This window comes from Meles meles, chromosome 4, assembly GCF_922984935.1.
Source record: "Meles meles chromosome 4, mMelMel3.1 paternal haplotype, whole genome shotgun sequence".
NCBI classification, from domain to species: domain Eukaryota; kingdom Metazoa; phylum Chordata; class Mammalia; order Carnivora; family Mustelidae; genus Meles; species Meles meles.
In genome coordinates this window covers 63286844-63308802 of record NC_060069.1, presented here as the reverse complement: position 1 = coordinate 63308802, position 21959 = coordinate 63286844, and the positions used below count along the sequence as shown (strand labels likewise).

At 35.2% G+C, this 21959-nt stretch overlaps 1 protein-coding gene across 3 annotated transcripts in view; it reads left to right on the top strand.

Annotated features, from left to right (window-relative positions):
- NAALADL2 (N-acetylated alpha-linked acidic dipeptidase like 2) overlaps positions 1–21959 on the top strand; it is a 1427879-nt gene that overhangs the window by 862703 nt on the left and 543217 nt on the right. For all 3 annotated transcript variants that reach the window (XM_046003219.1, XM_046003220.1, XM_046003218.1), the window contains one exon: positions 10699–10818. In XM_046003219.1, coding sequence (XP_045859175.1) covers positions 10699–10818 — 120 coding nt within the window. The remainder of the gene's footprint in view (positions 1–10698; positions 10819–21959) is intronic.

The following is a 21959-nucleotide window of genomic DNA, read 5'->3' as shown; positions in this document are numbered from 1 at the left end:
CTCAGGAGCTTGAGTGGGTCCTTGGAATACATTCCTCATCTATTTGCTTTTCAATTTGCTTTAGCAGATTACTTACTATTCCTTAACCTAGGTGATATGGAAAAGCTATAACATCACAACTTGTGTCCCTCTTTCCTCAGCAGGGCCCTCTGATAATCTGCTGGGCCATTGGATTGTTTTTTTGTGTTTCTTTGTAGCCACATCTCTGAGAATTTTCTACACATTTGTCTCATCAGTTATAAATGTTTCAATTTCCATTGTTGCATGTAAAAGAAACCAAGGTCTACTATAGAATCATAGAACTACTTAAATGCCCTTGAAAACACAAGTCATTTTGGGACCATCTACCACTTATAAATACTGTAAAATCTACCATTTTTAATAAAGAAAGATTTGAAGAAGTTGCTAAAAGGGAAAAATAAACTTTGCTGGTGATGTAGAAATATACTCTATGGTTGAAATACAGGCCTAAATTAAAGGTAATAATGTTAAAGGAATTAAAATGCAATTATGGATAAAACACACACCTTGTATTTGAAGAACATAATTTGAGAAATTAACCATGCAAATTAGATGAAGGCACTAACGATAGCTATTTTTAGAATTATATTAATAATTCAAATCTATTATACTAAGTACATAATAATTTAAATATTTATATTGATAAACTTATTGATGTTGATTTTTTTTAATTTAAAAGATATTAGCATTATGATTTTCAAAAGCAAAGTAATTTCTAGGTGACTACCTTATATGCATGTAGAATATTTGCATATATTTTATATATAAGTTTTAGACTGATGTATTATTGAAACTCACATATTCTAATTAATAGAGTGTGGGTGATTTTCTGTATCTCTTCACACCACTCTTAATTAAAATCAAGCTTGAGAGGTTGCTGCTGATGATTCAGGCATACCTACTTTTTGATTTTGAGTACATTGTATTTGCATGAATTTCTATCAGGCTGAGCCATTAACAGGTTCTTAAATTATTCTAGTCTGACTGCCAGCAAAGCTCCCCACTACTTTTGTTTTTGACAAGGTTATTTGTAGAAGAGGAGTGCCCCTTTTCTTTGAAGAGCTGTCATGTCCATTCATCATATGACCACTTTGTATGAGCTTCCAATTCTTGCTTTCTGGTAACTGTCTAAACAGCATTTGTGATATCTGAGATCTACTTTGAAAACCTACTTAGTGCCAGCATGATGGATGGTGTACTTTGCAACTTCTTTGTAATTCATTGTGTGCTAGAAAGGTGACATTGTTTACCCCATCATAATGACAGGTGGGTCAGTAGAAGGGTCCTAAGGAGAGTTGTCCTGTCAGATGCAAAATACATATTAAAAAGGATATATAAATAATTTAACATGAGTGAGGTTAGCTTCAGGGAATAAACAGTGATTTATATTTTTATTAAAAGGTAAATATCAACTATAATATCATCATACTGTTAAAGACATTGGTAGTGAGTGCTGACAATGTCCAGTCAGTCTCATAAATAGAATATATGGCCGTATGTAATTCCTGTGCAATTATTTCTTTTGTCCTTTGTGAAACCCACACAGATGCAGAAAAGCAAAGGAAATGATTAATATTTAATATAGGTTGGTGATATTTGAGTCTAGTATGTTGATGTTTTTGAGCAGAGAATTTGTTTTCATGTAAATATACTTCAAAGATTTGGGAATTTTTTTTTCTGTTAAGTATTATTTTGTGTCTGAAGGTAAAAACAAATAATATAATTTTATAGAGAAACTTATTCTCAGCAACTCATTAGCCTTGTGCAAGGTAGATTGTCATCAACACCTTTATCACTGTTCTGTTCCTCAGAGAGCCTAGAGTTGCACCCTACCTTATTAGCTACACAACTGTGGGTTGGTCATTTTAGTTCTCTAAGCCTCAGTGTTCTTATCTGTATAGGGGGAAAAATAATAGTACCTCAGCTGGTTGTTGTGGGGACGAAACGATACAAACCGTGTAGAGTGCATTGAGTGCACTTAGCACTCTGAAATTGCTAGCTGTTGTTATTATGTGATATAAAATAAACACATTTAAATGGGAGGAATTAAAATATAAGAACTATACAACATGATTTGCAAGTACAAACTTCTTATATTGTCAAAATGTAATCTTCCTGTCTTTTGTTTAATATGGCAAATATTAATCATTAGGGAGGAAAATGCCTTGTTAAGTATGAATAAATAATAAAATACATATAATATCTGATTGTTTTTTAATTTAAAGCTAAAAGCTCAAAGAAACTAAGAGTAAATATTTAATTTTTGAATGCAGAATGAAAAATCATGGCAACATAGGCCTGAAGAGCATTGTCTTGTCTTCCTTTTGTAAAATATCAAGCCATAGTATAATACATGAAATCTAAACACTATGTCAAATTGTACCGAGTAGTCTTCAAAAAATAAAACCACTGCATGGAGTCCTTGGAGAACTTATGTCTATTTTCTCATAGTTAGGAAAACTTTGTCTTTCTCTTTTAATATTCTCAAACAAAAGCAAAGTTACTGAATGTTATGGCAAAAGGCAGAGCTGTATATGTTTGGCTGTGAATGCTTCCTATTATAGATAAAAAAAAAAATATATCAGAAAGTTAAATAAAGGGAGTAGAATGGAATTGGATTATTTAAACTTTTTTTGTTTGGGTAAGAAGACGAAGCTACTGTCTCACTAACAGAAAAATGTGATCTTGGTATAAGCAGTTTTTCAATGTTGAAAATGACTTTGCATTTTATTTGTCTCCCTTCTTTTTCTCTTGTGGAATCCATCTTTTGGTCAACAGTGCACAACTGTGAGATAAATGGGTGTGAACACACTTGTATATAATGTTGTTATGTTTTAAAAATCTGCATAAAATTTCTTGGCCCAATATGATCCTCTTTCCGGTTTCTTGAGTTTGTGCATGAACCAACTTAGTTAACAAAACAATTCCATAATTACTGCTTTTTTATTTGAACATAATAACCACGAGGTTAATGTCCACATATTAAAGTGCATTTTTTTCCTGTGTTTAAAATTTAGACAGAAGCATTTACAAATACAGAAGTGACCTATCACAACATGTTGTCCAGAGTTAAATCATTTGTTAGAGAGGTTACATCTTCTATTTGAGAAAGAGAACAAAAGCCCATTTTACAAAATAAAAGTTTTGAAACAAAGATAGTTGATTTTAGCTAACTGGTTAAAGTGCAATGAAATTTCTTTCCCTCTTCATTAAAACAAATATGGCATTTTTAGTGAGAAAGTGTTTGACTACAAAGTTCTAATTTGACTAAAGTTATTTCTAAAGATTCTGAATCATCATAATTAAGTGTTATTTGACAGAAAATTCTAGGTTGGCATTTTTATTTTTAGTTTTGACATGATTTAAAGCATGCCACTTACCAAGTTAAGTGATAATGTAACATTCTTAGCAAATTTAATTTATATTTTAATCTCCATAAAGTACTAGTATTTAAATATGTACCTTATGGATAAAATTTACCTAATTCCAGTAGGTGCTGTGAATTCAATTTTTTCAGAACTAGAAAGATCTATGGAGAAGTCGATCCTGAGGTTTATGTGCTATTTCAATACACTAATGTAATTGATTTTAAAAGAAGCAGAATTCTGTCACGTTACTTTCATGGCCTCCAGGAAGAATTCTCTTGAATGAATTTGCAACTCCTTCAATATTCTTACCTTAATAAGTTGAGTATCATTTATTAAATAAAGTGCCCTGTGATTATTAACTTGTTTTTCCTGTCTCACTAATATAACAAACATTCAGCAGTCAGCAAATACATACTAGATGCCTCTTAAGTGCCATTTACAGGGGACGAAGTGATCAATAAGAAAGCTCTAGACACTGTCCACATGCAGCTGACAGTCTAATAGCAACAGTTAGGTAAGCAATTGTCAACTGCGTGGCTTGAAACTACTGTGAGCATTAGAAAGATATTTAAATATTCTAAACTCTAGTTGCCTCATCTATAAAATGGGCAGAACTACCTCCCAAATATGAATGTTGTGAAGGTAGACTGAACACAACAGATACGATCTCCTTAGTAAAATGTCTAGCCCAGAGGACGTAAATTGTTAAGTATCGATTTTCTTTTTCCCCTGTATCATGTCATAAACCTGTGCCCACTTCAGTCCTCCCAGCCCTGCCTTCCTCTCTCTCAAAAGCCCTATGTTCAATTTCCAACTTTCTAATAGTTGGGGGTTTTCTGTGAACTCCTCTTGTCCTCGTGTCTCTCTTGCTTTACCCACCTCTTGCTTCCTTCTACTTCTCTACCCATTCTACTTTGCCAAGACCTAGGCGCCAGCTGCAACCTGCATCTCTCATGGATACCTGCTTCTTTTTTCAGCCACTTAGGAAAGCCCTGAGTAATACATTGCTCTACCATTTAAAAGGCCAGGTTCAGGTGCCCCAGTGGTGTGTGGAATGGTTCAAGTCAGCTTGTTTTGGAGAACAGAAATCAATTCTGTGAATCTTTCCTAATTTTGATTTGACATTTAAACCACAAAAAATTGTAAATGCTAAACATCAGGAACCCCTTCCCCCAACACACATACTGAGATACATTTTACTAACATACAACTTCCCTGCACTCAATATGCAGCAAGAAACTGTTTTTCCAGTTACAGTATGGCCACAATATCAGGGTAGGGTACATGGAGCCAAGAACAATACCACAGAGACCACTCAAAAGTCAATAACAATATTGTAAGGGGCAGAGAACTTCCTTCTGGTTTCCATCTGAAAGGGGAAGCCCTTTAGATAAACTTTACCTTTCACACAGAACTAAAGGAAGATCTAGAGCTAAAATCTTTCCAAGAATTCCCTCAAATTATCTGTCAGATATCTTCTGGGATACTTGGAACATTTTGCGAAATAGCAACTGATCTTCCATCCTCTTTCTCAGGCAACTGAGCCTGGTCCACCGGCTTCCTGCCTGGACTCTCAACATAGTGACCCTGAATCTGGATTGCTCTGCACCCTGATGCCAGGAGGCACGGTTGAGTCATTCCAGGTTACTTATCTCCAAAGCAATTAGCCAGTGCTGCTGCTTCTATTTTTTATTTCATTTCAAGAATCTTATTCCTGGTTTATGGCAGGGAAATAGAGTAAATAAGTTAAACATGTGGAAAGTGATGAAGTTGCAGAAATTCTCATAATCAGTTATTGTTGATATTCATGAAAATGTCAATGGAGTAGGATTAACCTCTTTTACATTCATATATGGTGTCCATTCTCATGATGAGCAGGAAGAATCTAGATCCAGTTTCTCTATACTTTTGTTTCTAGGATTTGTCAACTGAATTGGGCCAAATCTTCTTTTCAGTTTATAAATATTTTCAAGTCTCCTTTTTGGTAAAAGCAGACCAACCAACCAACCAAAATACCCTCAGGCCTCTCAGTGGCATGTGTACCAGCTAACTCTTGCTCCAAACTGTTGCTCCTATCACCTAACTGTTGTTCTTTCCTTCATTGATAAATTACCTGAAATGCCATCCCTATCTAATCTCTACCCTATAAGCAGAAAATCAATAACTCCCTATTTCAATGTTTCAGTGTTTTACTCCTTAACATATTCAATGTCTTTGTTTCATTTGATTGAGCTCATCACTCATTTGTTCTTAAACTTCTGCCAAAAAAGTTCTTTCCCCAGGTGAGTGCATGGCTTCTCATTGATTGGATATGATCTCCATAGCAATGCCTAACTTGACATCATTATTAAAATAATTCCTTATCATTCTCTACTGTATTACCCCTTCCTTATTGTTGTTAGGGCATATCATAACTGAAAATCTTCTGACTTGCTAGTGTCTTTGTTTACCTTTTTATTGTTGACCTAACAGGAGAAAGTCACCAGAGCATGAAGGCACTTTTTGTAACTCATTTTCTTCCATAACTTCAGAAACGAAAATACAACTTGACACATAATGTTGTGGTCATCATGTCAGCAAGCCTTGCATTTATTATATCATTGTAGCAAATACTTTTTTCAGCAAGTGTATATGTTACAGTAAAAAAAATAGTGATAAAATTGACAAGCCACCTCTTTATCTGATCTTTTTCACCAACAGCAGCAAAATGGATTTGTGTCTCATGCTTAATGCTGGATTCAGTTGGGATGTACTAGTTCAGCACATTAGCTGGTATCTCTTCTGATTGGTTAGGAGTGCATTTTAACTGATTAGCACTTGTGTTCCGGTTATTAAAGATTTTAAATAGTTAAATATTGTTTAAATAATTTATAGTTTTAAAATATTAATAATTATTTAACATTAAGATATTAAATGTTTTATATGGCTCCCTACTTATGCCAACCCCAGTTGGTCTTCATTAACTAGATTACCATCCTGAAAAGGAGTTTGAAAAAGCGATAAATGATTAGTGACGTCTGCCACAGGAGTGGGAGGAAGTAGCATTGATTTTCATGCTCTGGTATGGTGTGGTTTTCATGATAATATCCATGTGATGGAAAACCATTGAACGAACTTGAAAGAAAAGTACTAATACAATCCTAACAGTCTCTGAATTTTGAAATCTTCATAAATATTAATATATTAATGCCTTCTAGAAAAGACAGAGGTAAACATGGGAGGGTGTTTTGATTTTGCAAGTTTTAATAGACATGAACACTAATTTGAAGAGGATTCAAAGCTAGATTATATAAGATAGTAAATTTCTGAAGTAAAACTTATATTTAGGTGACTAGTATTTCTGATGACACTGTATTTTATCAGTATGCTTGGGTTTACCATTTCTGACTCTGAGTAGAAAATTACTGTTTGAGTCAAAGCAACAATGCTTTTCAAACATTCTGTACATTCAGAATCTATTAGAGAAGAGCTAAGAGGATCCAGAGTGATTGATTTGGTTGACAATGTCAAGTCTGAAAAATTTGAAAGCGTACACCATGTCATAAGCGTGAATAATTTTTGCTACGTCAAGACAGAAGGGAAACATGGCACTGGATTGTTCATCACCGTGTAGCACAGGCTACCCACAGGTGGATGGCCTGTATAGTCTTCTCTGACCTAGTTATTACCATGATTGTTCTATTTTTTTAATTTAGCTGACCACAGAAAATAACAATTCTATTTATTTCTCTTAGTTATTCCTTTCTGTTGCTTCTGCTCAGAATATTCCCCCCATTTCTGTGTAGAAGCATAAAACCACTGATAGAATAGAATATCACTTTTTAATGTTTTGCATTTTCGTTATTGCTAATTATCTGGTTTATGATTCCTCCTAATCACATATTTTGCCACAAAAGATAATTGTATTTTAATATATAGTGGTTATTTCTAAGCTGTGCCACTTTCTCTCTTAGCTGCTACCACTCTCTACTGTCATTTCAGTACTTTAAAATCTTTAATGAAGTATAAAATATTTTTTGTTACAGTTGTTGCTATCGTTTTATATTTTTTGTTCTTAATAAAAAATTAATGCATAGAATTTAAATAAAAATTAATGTTTTTTCCCCTAGGTTAAATAACAGCAATAATAATAATTTAAAAAAAACAAACAAACAGAGCTAGTCTATTTTACTTTGCACTTCTCACTTACCTCCTCCTATGTGTCAGGGAAGTCCTCAATGGAAAAGCTGGTGCATACAAGTGAATAGTTCAACAAGTACATAGGTTCCTGCTCATTTGATGCTTTCCAAAGGGATTAGTCAGAGGTAATTAGCCCCTTGGTATTTGGCCATAAATTAAACATTGTACCTTTGGATGACTTTCTAGTGTGACAGAATATATAAAATAAGAAAGGTCCATTGTAGAAACAAGAATGTGTGGAAAGAAATGGCTTGACATTTTATCATATCATTGTATATTGATTTGTGTCTTAGAAAAATTCAGTGTGCTTTCTTGCAGCTGTGATTTTTCAGTTTGCTTACAGGTAAATAGGAAAGATTTTCAGGAACGACCTGATTCAAAGATCTTTTGAAGGCAAAAAGATACATTTTTATTATCACCTGTCAAACCATGAGAACACTGATTTCTGTAATTATTGATCTTTAACGCAGAAGCCAAAATAAATTTGTATAATGATGCTGTATTGAGGACTATTTTTGTGAAAAATGAAAAAAAAAAACCCTCTTCTTATGTGTTAAAATGCTTGAATCTATTGATGTGCTATTTAAAGAAAGATCATTGAAGAGCTCTTTAATTAAAATTGCCATTATTGAGGCAAGCTATCGCTATTTTCCAATAATGTAAACTAGTATTTTTGTAACTCTCACACCTTTTGGTTTATATACAAACAAAAAGCAGAAGTCTAGCCCACACTGTTTCAAACCAGCATGATCTTCCCCCAGCCTCCCCTAAGTATGAAAAATATGTTCATTAATATAACCAATTGAGTAATATTCCTGTTTTAAGATGATATCAGTGAATCACACATAATTAGTAGGTAGCTTAAAAATTTAAATGAATAATATGAATTTTCTCATTTTTTTCAGTTTGATTATTAATACTATGTAATAATTTATTTAACTAGGCTTTTAAAATCATAAATCCATAGTTATTTATATTGTAATGGTATTAGCAAACTCAAAAATTATATTAATAAGCCTTGCTAGTCACATTTTAATAGGAACAAAATTATTATCCAAAACCATTCAGACAGAAGTGTTTTTAACAAGAAGGTTTTCTTAGGTAATCCATTTGGAAGTATAGCTCAACTTTTCAGGGATACCATCTAAATTATAATCATTTTAATTTAAGACCAATAAGCCAACAATATATGCTGCACATCTGGGTGAAGGGTGAGAAAGCTGCATGATGGACCTTCATTGAGGAAAAATTTTATATGTATATAAAGAGATGAGTCCAGTGAGGTCCTCAAGAGAGTCAGAAATAAATCACTGTGGAATTCAAAGTAGAGAAAGTCACATATACTTGGGCAACAGGGAAATACAGTTCATCAGAAGGTAACATTTGAAAAGGTATCAGTAAAGTTTTGTTTCAGTAAAGTTTTGCTAGATGCAGTTGAATGAAATGGTTAAGGAAATATTTCATGCCAGAAATGCTTCCTCTAACAGATTTGCTGGTATCTTGGTATTCACATGTGCTTCTAAAAACAGAATTCTCTCTTCATATGAGTCTTCTATGGAAATCCTTTGCATGGAACTAGTAGAAGAAATTAGCTCCAGTTGAGAAAGGTAGGAAGTTAGAGGTATAGATTCTCCATCTGTATTCTTTCAGTATTTGCCCCCACTAACTCCTTAATGTCGCAATGTTATCATTGGAAAGCATAACAACTACTGTTTTTTTGTGTGTGTTTTTTTTTTAAGACTTATTTGTTTTGTGGGGGTGGGGGTGGGTAGAGACAGAGGGAGAGAATCTTCAAGCAGACTTACTGCTGATCAGGGAGTGAGTCAAGGGGCTCAGTCTCATGAACCCGAGATCATGACCAGAGCTGAAAAGAAGAGTCAGACAACTAACTGACTAAGCCACTCAAGCATCCCGATGATTACTATCTGAATGATAGAAATTATGGAAACTAAACCTAAAAGAAATCATCTTGGATCATAGGAATATGTGTTTGATAGAACCTTCGGTGTGGTACTTTTTTTTAAAGATTTTATTTATTTATTTGACAGAGAGAGATCACAAGTAGATAGAGAGGCAGGCACAGAGAGAGAGAGGGAAGCAGGCTCCCCGCTGAGCAGAGAGCCTGACGCGGGACTCGATCCCAGGACCCGAGATCATGACCTGAGCCGAAGGCAGCAGCCTAACCCACTGAGCCACCCAGGCCACCCCGGTGTGGTACTTTTCAAGGAGAAGGAAAGGAGCAACTACATCAGAGAAAGGCATACAGTTTTCACATTAATAAAAAGGGGACTTCTAAAGATAAGAAATATTTGATACAGAATAAAAGATAACTGTAGGGAGGGTAGTGAATATTTGACAGAAATCATAGTCTGATCTCATGTTCTAAAATCCTTGAAGATTTTATACCAGATTGGTGCATATAGTTGGCCATACCGGTTGTATCCTATATAACCCAAGGATTTGTCATTCACACTGAGTAAATGCACCACCTGAACAGCTGTGTATGATGGAATTTACTTAATTTGAATAAAAATTGAGAGCCTTTGAATTGTTTGTAATGGTATGATTATTATTGAACTTTTAAGGAAATTAATCTTGTATTTTGTAAAATGGTTCAAATTCCAGAAATGTAAATATATAATAGACCAAACTTGATCATCTGTTAAAGGAGTTAATTGGGCTTGTAACTTGTTTAGAAGGGACAGGGCAAAGGAAAAATGAATCCAAAACATTTAAAAAAAATTTTTTTATTTAAATTCAATTTAGTTAACATTTAGTGTTTTATTAGTTTTATGGGTAGAATTTAATGATTCATCAGTTGCGCATAACACCCAGCGCTCATTACATCAACTGCCCTCCTTAATGCTCATCACCCAATTACCCCATCCCCCACCTACCATCCCTCTAGCACCGCTCAGTTTGTGACTCTGAACTATTTTTTAAAATGACCAGAGGAATTGTTGTACCCTGTTAGAAATAGAAAGATCATGTCTGTGGTGATTGGGTCAGGATAAGAGTAGAAATAGTTCTTTTTTGAATATATCAAATTATTGCGAATGATTTTGTCATACTAAATGGACAGTTTGCTCTACTTCTTCCTGCAAGAGTTTATTTTTCTCTTCTCTTTCAGGCCGAAGTCATTGATGTGAGTTATGGAAATGCAGATAATTTAAAAAGGATTCAAAAAATGAAAAATACAACGAATCAGATTGCACTCCTGAAATTAGGAAAATTGCCATTACTTTATAAGGTTGGTCTGATGGCTGTTTGTTGGTGGTTGGGTGAATTTTTTTTTTTTTCTTTTTGAGTTACGTGCCTCTGTAAGTGGAGAGAAAGAGAGAGAGAGATCTAGAAGGAGGGAGAAAGAGAAGCACAAAAAGTCAGAATGTCACAGAAAATGACTTCACCAAAATAGAACATTTTAAGTTAAAATCTTTAAGAGAAAAATTAATGTTTTTATTACTTAAGACAGAAGATAATTTAAGCCAGGTACTGGAGTTTGTGGGACTTGATAAAATTGTCTGTACTCTTTATAATAATACAATGTAGAATGCTGGAAATGAGAACCAGAGTTTCCTCTTAGGACATATGTGAAACTTGCATTATCAAAACTGACTAATTACTGTGTGCTTTGTGTTAGACTAGTATCTAGCAGATTTATACTCCTTGGTGATTGATTTTGTCAACTGTATAACTTCACAGTTACTGACTGTGCTCAAGAATTTAATTAAAATATAATATGCTAAGGAGAAACAGAAATTTGATTTATTTTATTTAAATAGAAGTTTATTAACACTCATCCACTAGATGCATTTACATAATTAAAGCAGCTCACTCTAAGTATCTCATAATGAACCACCACAATAGACAGCTACTACTGCTCATTCTTACTTCATTTTCTTTTTCTATTAAAAAAGAATGGTCAGGGGCATGTGGATGGTGCAGTCTGTTAAGCATCTGAATCTTGGTTTCCACTCAGGTCCTGATCTCAGGGTTGTGAGCTTGAGCCCTGCATGGAGCTCCCAGCTCAGCATGGAATCTGCTTAAGCCCCCCTCACCCTCTTCCCTCTCTCCCTCCTCTCTCTTGCATGCACACACACTCTTTCTCTAAAATAAATAAATAGATCGTAAAAAAAAAAAAAAAAAGAATGGTCAATGTAGTTCTGTCACTGGAACTCTCTGGTTCTTAACATGTATTGGATTTCTCCTCATCCAACACTTAAAAATCTTTGTTTCCCCGTTCAAAAATTCTCCAGAAATCTGTTTGCACACTCTATAAGGAGACAAGAGAACATCCTATGTCTGTTATTCATTACCTTCCATGGATGCCATTATACTTAAATCAATGTCTGATAGTCGATAATTGTCTAGAATTTTAAGGTAGTCTTAAAAATACTTTATATTTGAGATATATGATATATGTGTATCAATGTGATATAATTTTTAGTAGTGTAATTTGTCAGTGTATATTAAATCACTTAATCACATTTTGATCCATTAATTCCAGTTCAACTAGTATGCTATATAGAGGGTAAAACGGAGATGATAAACATAAAGATCATCAATGATGTGACAAATTTTAGAGATGATTTGCATGTCCTGTTTAATATTGAAAATGATGCTATTTGTATGGCTGAATACTATACATTTACAATGCAAAGAAGAATACTGAGGGGAACCTGGGTGGTTCAATAGGTTAAGGATCTGCCTTCAGCTCAAGTCATGATCCTGGCTTCTGGGATTAAGCCCGAGATCAGTCTCTCTGCTCAGTGGGGAGCCTGTTTCTCCCTCTGCCTGCTGTTCCCCATGCTTGTGTGTTCTCTCTCTCTCTCTGTGTCAAATAAATAAATAAAATCTTAAAAAAAATACTGAACAGTATGTGAAAATCTTCATAAGACGAACAAGTTATAAAGTAGATGTTTGTAGTAATTATCATAGTAATGATTGTATTATTGTTACTTCTAAAGATAGCATGTTAGTAATATGGGATAAATATTTTTCTGTGTATTTCTGTGTATTTTTAAATGTATTGTCACATTAATCTTCACAATAATCATAATGTTGGGTAGGGACAATCATTATCTTCAGTGTACAGAAGTAATTAAGGCAGGAGACAAATAAGTGACTGGCTCAAAGATGATCAGATAGTCAAATGAAACAATCAGGATGTATATCCAGTCAGTCCCACCTCACATTCTGAGTCTTTAATGTGTAAATGTAGTTACAGTAGCTAGCTAATCAAGATGATAAATTGGAAATTTTAACTGAGACTCTAATATATACAAGAATGTGTATTTCTTTTTTTTTTAAGATTTTATTTATTTATTTGACAGAGATCACAAGTAGGCAGAGAGAGAGAGAGAGAGAGAGAGAGAGAGATGAGGAAGCAGGCTCCCCGCCGAGCAGAGAGCCCGATGTGGGGCTCAATCCCAGGACCCTGGGATCATGACATGAACTGAAGGCAGAGGCTTTAACCCACTTTAACCCACTGAGCCACCCAGGTGCCCCAGGAATGTGTATTTCAATATGAACTACCCAACACCAATATTTCAAAGGAAATAATTAAAAGAAGATGTGGTATATATACACAATGGAATACTATGCAGCCGTCAAAAGAAATGAAATCATGCCATTTGCGACGACGTGGATGGAACTAGAGCGTATCATGCTTAGTGAAATAAGTCAATCGGAGAAAGACAACTATCATATGATCTCCCTGATATGAGGACATGGAGAAGCAACATGGGGGGGTAGGGGGATAGGAGAAGAGTAAATGAAACAAGATGGGATTGGGAGGGAGACAAACCATAAATGACTCTTAATCTCACAAAACAAACTGGGGGTTGTTGGGGGGAGGTGGGATTGGGAGAGGGGGAGCGGGCTATGGACATTGGGGAGGGGAGGCGAACCATAAGAGACTATGTACTCTGAAAAACAACCTGAGGGTTTTGAAGGGTCAGGGGTGGGAGGTTGGGGCAACCTGAGGGTTTTGAAGGGTCAGGGGTGGGAGGTTGGGGGAACAGGTGGTGGGTAATGGGGAGGGCACGTTTTGCATGGAGCACTGGGTCTTGTGCAAAAAGAATGAATACTGTTACACTGAAAAAAAAAAAAAAAAAAAAGCATGTTAGAGTGTTGTTGACCTCTTACATCTGGTATATAAAAGATTTAGAAGATAGGATAGGGAGATTTTATGAATATAAATTTTGGAGAAATTTATTTTTTTAAGATTATATTTACTTATTTGAGAGAGTCACACACACACACACACACACACACACACACACAGCACATGAGCACAGGGAGAGGGAGAAACAGGCTCCTTACTGAGCAGGGAGCCCAGCCTAGGGCTCAATCCCAGGACCCTGAGATCATGACCAGAGATAAAGGTAGATGCTTAAATGATTGAGAAACCCAGGCACCTCTGGAGATATTTATTTAAAGTTCTACTATAAGCCTAGTGACTGGTACTTCAATGGAACCATGTGGAGAGCTTAATGTGTGACCTCTTCAGTATGGGGGACAGGATAGACTGGTGCCTGACTCACCCTAGAAACCTGAAAGTAAGAGATGGGTTTGCTCAGCATCTAATAAGTGAGCAGAAAAGGAGTGTCTGTGTTGGGATTGACCTGTCCCTCCAGAGCTGGGAGCAGAAAAATATATGTGTGTTTCTATATTTACGTAGTATCTATGTCTCTGTGTATCTATAAGTAGATACAGTTATATATACGTACACACAATATTTTCCAGAGACCTAGAAACAGTGTCTATAATTGGCTCTCCAAAAAAAAAAAAAAAAAAAATACAAAGTAGCTGCCTGCCTAGTCCTTCTGGTCTAGAGAGTACACTAATGTTTATAGTGACTCTTGAGAAGGTAGAATGCAGTGTAGAGAGGTAACACAAATTCATATTGATTTGAAAACTATTCAAAAAGTAAAACTAATTTATATTAGGTATATTTCCTAGTGAAATAAAAGAGTATAAGTGATTACATGTTTTTGTTAAGCTACTTGAGTTCAGGCCTAGTCAAATCTGTAGTTCTCTGGTCTGGGCTAGACTAGTGGGAATGAATTATTTCTCCTGGCCAAGAAATGCTTTACCTGCCCATACCCCCCATCCCTGTTGTTCTGATGCACCTTCCTTTGACCCAAAAAGACTCACAGCTCTCCAGTGTTATTTACTCCAGCCTCTAGGGGCCAATTATATAAATTGGGTCAATGGAATTATGGATGATTTCTACTTCTTTTTAGTTTCCCATTGTTAGTAGTATGGGCTAGATATTTTTCTAATTTTTTTTAATGTACTATCACATTAATCTTCATAATAACCATAATATTGAAGTAGGGACCATTATTATCTTCAATTTATAGGTAAGTATCATTAGTGCATGAGGAAAGAAAGAAAATAGAATATACTTCTTCTTCAATAACAGACCTGAGTTGGTGGAGGGCAAGAAGATGAAATTTTAAATCAAGGGTAGAGTTTTGATCATGACGTGAGATGATGTGTTCTAATTATTAAAACACATGACTTAAATTGATTACAGGACTTATAAAATTATCAATAATCAGAAGAGGTCTTCTTAAAGGTGTTTGGGGATCCTCTCTAGGTATGTTCTGAAAGGACAATGGGAAACCAAGCAACATTGTTTCTGGTACTTGAATTCTGCTTGTTCAGTCTTCCAGTGATATAGGGGACTAAAATGTTGTCTGTGGAAGGGACCAATTATGTAAATTGGATTGGAGAAATTACGGATGATGAAAAATTCAAGTTACATAAGACATTCAAAAAACCTTTTGTAACAGAATTTATAGGCCAAATACTCAAAATCTTTACCAGTAGATTATGAATTAAAACAAAGCAAGTTTCTTTATATTTGACTTTATATTCCCCAGGAATACTTACATTATGAAATCATTTGGCCATATCTACAAAGCAATGAATTAGTGGTTTATCTGGATTAGGACACAATTATTAAGAACCTGGTGTATTTCCCCTCATCACCTTATTTATAGGCCCATGAGTAGATTTAACAAAGAGATATATGTGGAATCCCCCTCCAGACAGAGCCTTGCCACAAATTTAGTATATCTTCCTGGCAGAGGACACAAGGTATCCCTTTCTTTAACTTTTCAAGTTCTACTGTAGCTGGTCTCTGTGTTCTGTGGATTATCCCAGATATTTGGGGGGAATCATTGATAATACATTTATTGATACACATTCACATAGAAAAAGGAAGCATGGACAAGATAAAGTTGTACAGCATGGTAACAGCTAAAAAATGCTTAGCTGGTCCATCAAGTATATTCTGGGGCTGACGCTAGAAAGCAAGGCAATGTAATGATACAACTGAGTTGAAAATGGCAGAGAACCAATTGACTTCTTTGTGTATCACAACTGCTCGTCATGATTCTCAATAAGCATCTATCTGGACTGGGAACATGCAGCTGAATGAGTAAAGAGAAAAGTCAGTCTCTTCTGACTTGTGCAGTAGCTACTAAATCAGAGTTCAAAAATACATTTGGGTGAGACTCTCAGCATCCGAGATAGAGCAAAAAGGGAAACTAATTGTGAATTAAGTTATGTCCTAAAATGAATAGAAAAATAATCTGTGGTCAAAAAGGAGGAGAGCTCATTAGTTTTAATGTAAATACTGCCTATATGTTAATTTAGTCTCCATGAAGGTTTGCTGAGAAAATCCCTGTACTGTGTAGCAGGAACCATGAAAGGCACATGGCTTTTAGATGTTGCCTTCATCTATACATTGTTATGGCAAGAGAGAGCCAACCCAGTTCTCCAGATCTAACTTGTGCTGGTTCCCTTAAGCTTAAACCTTAGAGGAAAGTCTTTAGGTTTATTTTAGTTTTGTATTTTAGCAGTTTATTTTGTGGGAGAGTGCTTTAATTCTTTAAGCTTCAAGACAGAATATTATTTTATATGTCCTAATGGATTCACTTAGATTTCTCTGTGACAGTCTGAAACTTAGTAAAGCCCATCCTAAGACCCTCACATGTTCCCAAATTGCTGAATAGCACTCTAGTATGAAATTTATTTTATAAATGTAATAAAAGCACTTGGCTTTCTTTTTAGAGACATTTTCACAAAAGCAATAATAAAAAAAAAAATTCTGGTATACTTCGTGACAACTAAAACTCATATAAATCCTTCTGAAACATGGAGGCTGGGCCATTATCTAGGTCTATAGCACACATCAGCCTCATGTCTTACAGGAATTAAATTTGTATGCAGTGAAATTACAGATGAATGCATATATTTATGCCTTTTTTGCATGGTGAAATTAAACATAAAAATCCACAAATGCTATTGCTGTTTTTTTTTGTTTTTTGTTTTATTTTGTTTTGTTTTTAATAAAAGGAGTAACAGCACATTCCTAGTACTCACTGTTACATAGTAAGATATATCCATAAGTATTAGCTGGTTTTTAAATTTTCCTTATTTACATTTTTATCCTTATAATCAGAATTTTAATGATCCAGGAATCTGAATGATTTTATAATTTCCTACAATGAACTATTTCCCTATCTATTCATCCAATAAGATTTATATTTTAATATTAATTGTATACTCTTTGGCCAGTGTGTAACTTAACCAACCACTACTTAAGTTCATAGCATTCTTACACAGGTAGGCCTCTTAGAAGAGCCCAGAGGGAAATGAGAGGTAGGAAACAACTGGTAGGTGTTTATACCTTTGAACATAATGTTTCCCACAGGTTAGGAAGGAGTAGAATTATTTAAAGACAAGTAAATGTCATACTATTTACTTAATTTACAAAATAATTAAATTTAAAATGCTGAGTTTGGGATTTAGTGAGGAAATATCTGTAGGTATTGGTGATTTCCCAATCTGTATTAAACTAAGTGGACAATTGGATGATCAATAAGAAATCTTCTAGTTTAGGTAAAGTAAATGCTGAGAAACATGGTATTTGAAAACTAACTTCACATGAAGCAATTTGCCTGCTTTGAAGATTTGCTGAACTGTGGTTTAATTCATTCCAGTCTCCTTTTCTTTTTTCCTGATAGCATTAATTCAGTCCCTTTTCTTTTGTTCTGATAGCATTAATTCAGCAATTAATTCAGCATAATTCAAAATATAATAACCACATTCAAAAGAATTATTTTTTTTTCCATTTTATTTATTTTTTCAGCGTAACAGTATTCATTCTTTTTGGACAACACCCAGTGCTCCATGCAAAACGTGCCCTCCCCATTACCCACCACCTGTTCCCCCAACCTCCCACCCCTGACCCTTCAAAACCCTCAGGTTGTTTTTCAGAGTCCATAGTCTCTTATGGTTCGCCTCCCCTCCCCAATGTCCATAGCCCGCTCCCCCTCTCCCAATCCCACCTCCCCCCAGTGATCCGAAGGGGCACGTGTACCCAAATGTTTATAGCAGCAATGTCTACAATAGCCAGACTATGGAAAGAACCTAGATGTCCATCCACAGATGAATGGATAAAGAAGATGTGGTATATATACACAATGGAATACTATGCAGCCATCAAAAGAAATGAAATCTTGCCATTTGCGACGACGTGGATGGAACTAGAGCGTATCATGCTTAGTGAAATAAGTCAATCGGAGAAAGACAACTATCATATGATCTCCCTGATATGAGGACATGGAGAAGCAACATGGGGGGGTAGGGGGATAGGAGAAGAATTATTTTTTCTTCTAGCTAATAATAGACAGCATCTACTCTGCTTTAAGCAGTAGAAGTTTAAGATGGTAAAATTAAAAATTAATTTCTTATGTCCTAAAATTAAAATATGCATTTACCTAAGACCATCAAAAATATGTGGTGCCTAGCACAATAATACAACGATGTGCATAAAAAACGGATTTGGGATGTCTAGGTGGTTCAGTCAATAAGGTGTCTGACTTAGGATCAGGTCATGATCCCAGGAATGGAGTCCCTCATTGGGCTCCTTGCTCAGCAGGAAGCCTGCTTCTCCCTCTGCCTGCTGTTCCCCTGCTTGTGCTCTCTCTCTCTCTTTCTCTGGTAAATAAATAAATAAATAAATATATATATAAAATCTTTTTAAAAAGGTATTCAATATTTTTTAGAGATAAAATATTCATGGAATGTTTTATGTGTGTGTTATATGCATGGGCACACTGGTATAATCTTATTTGTGATGTGGCAATGAGGCTACAAAGATAGTAAAAAAGAGGAAAAAAACTTTTTTAAAAAAGATTTTATTATTTGAGAGAGAGAGAGCAAGTGAGAAAGAGAGAGTGCATAAGCTGGAGTGGGGAGACAATAGGAAAGGGAGTGGGAGAAGCAGATTCCCTGTTGAGCAGGGAGCCAGATGTAGGGCTGCATCCCCAAACTCTAGGATCATGACCTGAGCTGAAGGCAGAAGCTAAACCGACTGAGCCACCTAGGTACCCTGAAGACCCCCATTTTTATTGAAAGTTTTAGTGTAATAATTTCCCCTGGTGTTGATGATCCTAGTGGATCTATATATGTGACTTTCTATGACTATTTCAGATGAAAAAAGTTTTTAAATTAGCACCATTGTATGGTGCTTTTAAATATGGTTTTGTGTATGGAAGCAGACTCGCTTCTTTTTTCTTAAGACAATTTTTGAAAGTATTTTATGAAAATAAAAATCAAACACTATCTTGATACTTAGAAAGGGTATGTTTGTTCAGTTACTGGTTTAATGAGTTACTTCCTACCCAGTTCTCAGAAGTAATTACAAAAGACCAGTGCTCCATATTTTGTAATTATAAAACGCCAGAGCTGCTCTGTTGATCATAGAAAACATGGTCAAGACTAGAAGACAAAGTCAGAAAACAGTGGTTTAATGTATTTAAAAGCTAGATCTGCTGTTGTTGTTTTTTATTATTTTTTATTTTTTTCCATTTTATTTATTTTTTCAGCGTAACAGTATTCATTCTTTTTGCACAACACCCAGTGCTCCATGCAAAACCTGCCCTCCCCATTACCCACCACCTGTTCCCCCAACCTCCCACCCCTGACCCTTCAAAACCCTCAGGTTGTTTTTCAGAGTCCATAGTCTCTTATGGTTCGCCTCCCCTTCCAAATTTTTTTTTTTTAATAAACATATAATGTATTTTTATCCCCAGGGGTACAGGTCTGTGAATCGCCAGGTTTACACACTTCACAGCACTCACGATAGCACTTACCCTCCCCAATGTCCATAGCCCCCTCCCCCTCTCCCAATCCCACCTCCCCCCAGCAACCCCCAGTTTGTTTTGTGAGATTAAGAGTCATTTATGGTTTGTCTCCCTCCCAATCCCATCTTGTTTCACTTATTCTTCTGTTGTTGTTTTTTAAATCAGAATGCTTTCCATTTTCCACTGACTGACTTTACTTATTTTTCTAAATGACTTAGACCAAGTATTACCATATCTACAAAAGTTAGGTAGTTTTTGTTGCAATACAACTTCAATCATAAGTTATAATGAAAAAACTTTGGACTGTGTCATTATTCTGCCACTTGGTAATCAAACTTTAAGGAAGTGAGTTTAGGATAAGAATAACTAATCGAATGCTTCAGATCCTATTCCTAATATTAGAGTATTATTTTATGGCTTAAAACCAAATGAAGATATGTCTACAAATCTTCAAAGTCTGAATTATTCATTCATGGTGAATGAACCCCATAATTTGAAAGTCATGTCTGTATTTTACTTATGTGATAATATAATTTAATTACATTTACCATCTCAAATCATAAAATCAAAACAAGTGACATCATGTATCAGAAGAGATGATTTTTGCATATATGTTGTAATATGGTCAACAAAAATAATCCCCATGTCTTCACCCAAGTTTGGGACCAAAAGAAAGGATGCAAAGCATGTTTTTGCTCCTAACTGTTAAATGTATAAATTAAGAAAAGCAAGAAATCAATAAAAGGAGAGAGAGAAGCCAGAGACAGATAAGAACGGAAGAAGGAAAGAAGGAAGAAAAAAAAAACTGATTTTTTTCTAGTTTATTCCCTAAAGTCACACATGTTTCAGAAATGTTTTTTAATATATTACATATTACTCTAAAATCTGAAAGAGTAAGCTTTAGACATATTTTAACTTTTGGGAATTGTAGATGTTTGTTATGGCAGTAACATGGCTTTGTGGTAATCTGGAGCTTACTTTTAAATATTCCGGTTTTTCCCTCTCCTCCTGCATATAGTTGACAATCATTATTTTTCCTCCTGTAGATAGGTGTCCCCATCCTTCCACTCTGCCATGTTTGCTCTGTGTTCGACAGGTAACTTGCTTTAAAGCATGAAGCACAGTGTGGCAGAATGCAACGGTTGTAGATACAGTCTCAAGTCCTGACTCTTCTTGTCGTTTAAGTGACCTTAGAATATTATCTAACATCTCTGAAGTCTTAGAGGTTTTGTTTGTTTTTTTCTCTCTCTCTTTCTCCCTCTTTAATTATATTCTAGGCAGTGGTGATAAAAATAATATCAACTCTTAAGGTTGTGTATTAAATTTGAAAATGCAAGCATAACTCTTTTTTTTTTTTTTAAGATTTTATTTATTAGAGAGAGAGTAAGAGCACTAGTGGTGGTGGGGAGAAGGAGAGGCAGGCTCCCCAGTGAGCAGGGAGCCCCAGGCAGGCCTGTGGCTCGAACTCAGGATCCTGGGATCATGACCTGAGCTGAAGGCAGGCACTTAACTGACTGAGCCATCCAGGTGCCCCAGCAATCATAACTCTTGATCAATATTATTTTGAGCCCTTAAAAACCAAAAATCTAATGGGAAAGGACATGAAATTAATAATGAGGAAATGTCAGTTCTCTCAAACTTGCTGAATTGAACTGAAGACAATAATATACTTATTAGATAAATCAATTATAGAAATATTATCTCTCAAGATTGCACTCTTGCATGATTTAACAATAAGAATTATGTTGATGCCATGTAGCATAATTTAAATCTCAAAGGAAAAAAATTAAAGTTGTCTCTTTAATTCCTTTTGCAGAGTAAGACAGGTATAAATTAATGGAGAAATGAATGTTAAAAATAAATATAAATTGATTAAGGATGACTATAAACAATGACCTGACAGGATAGTGCCTACTTTCAATTTTTACATTCTTCAGTGTTTATTTTTATAAACAAACTTTTTTTAATAAATTTATTTATTTTTTCAGCGTAACAGTATTCATTGTTTCTGCACAACACCCAGTGCTCCATGCAACACGTGCCCTCCCTATTACCCACCACCTGGTTCCCCCAACCTCCCACCCCCACCCCTTCAAAACCCCCAGGTTGTTTCTCAGAGTCCATAGTCTCTCATGGTTCGCATCCCCTTCCAATTTCCCCCAACTTCCTTCTCCTCTCCATCTCCCAATGTCCTCCATGTCATTTGTTATGCTCCACAAATAAG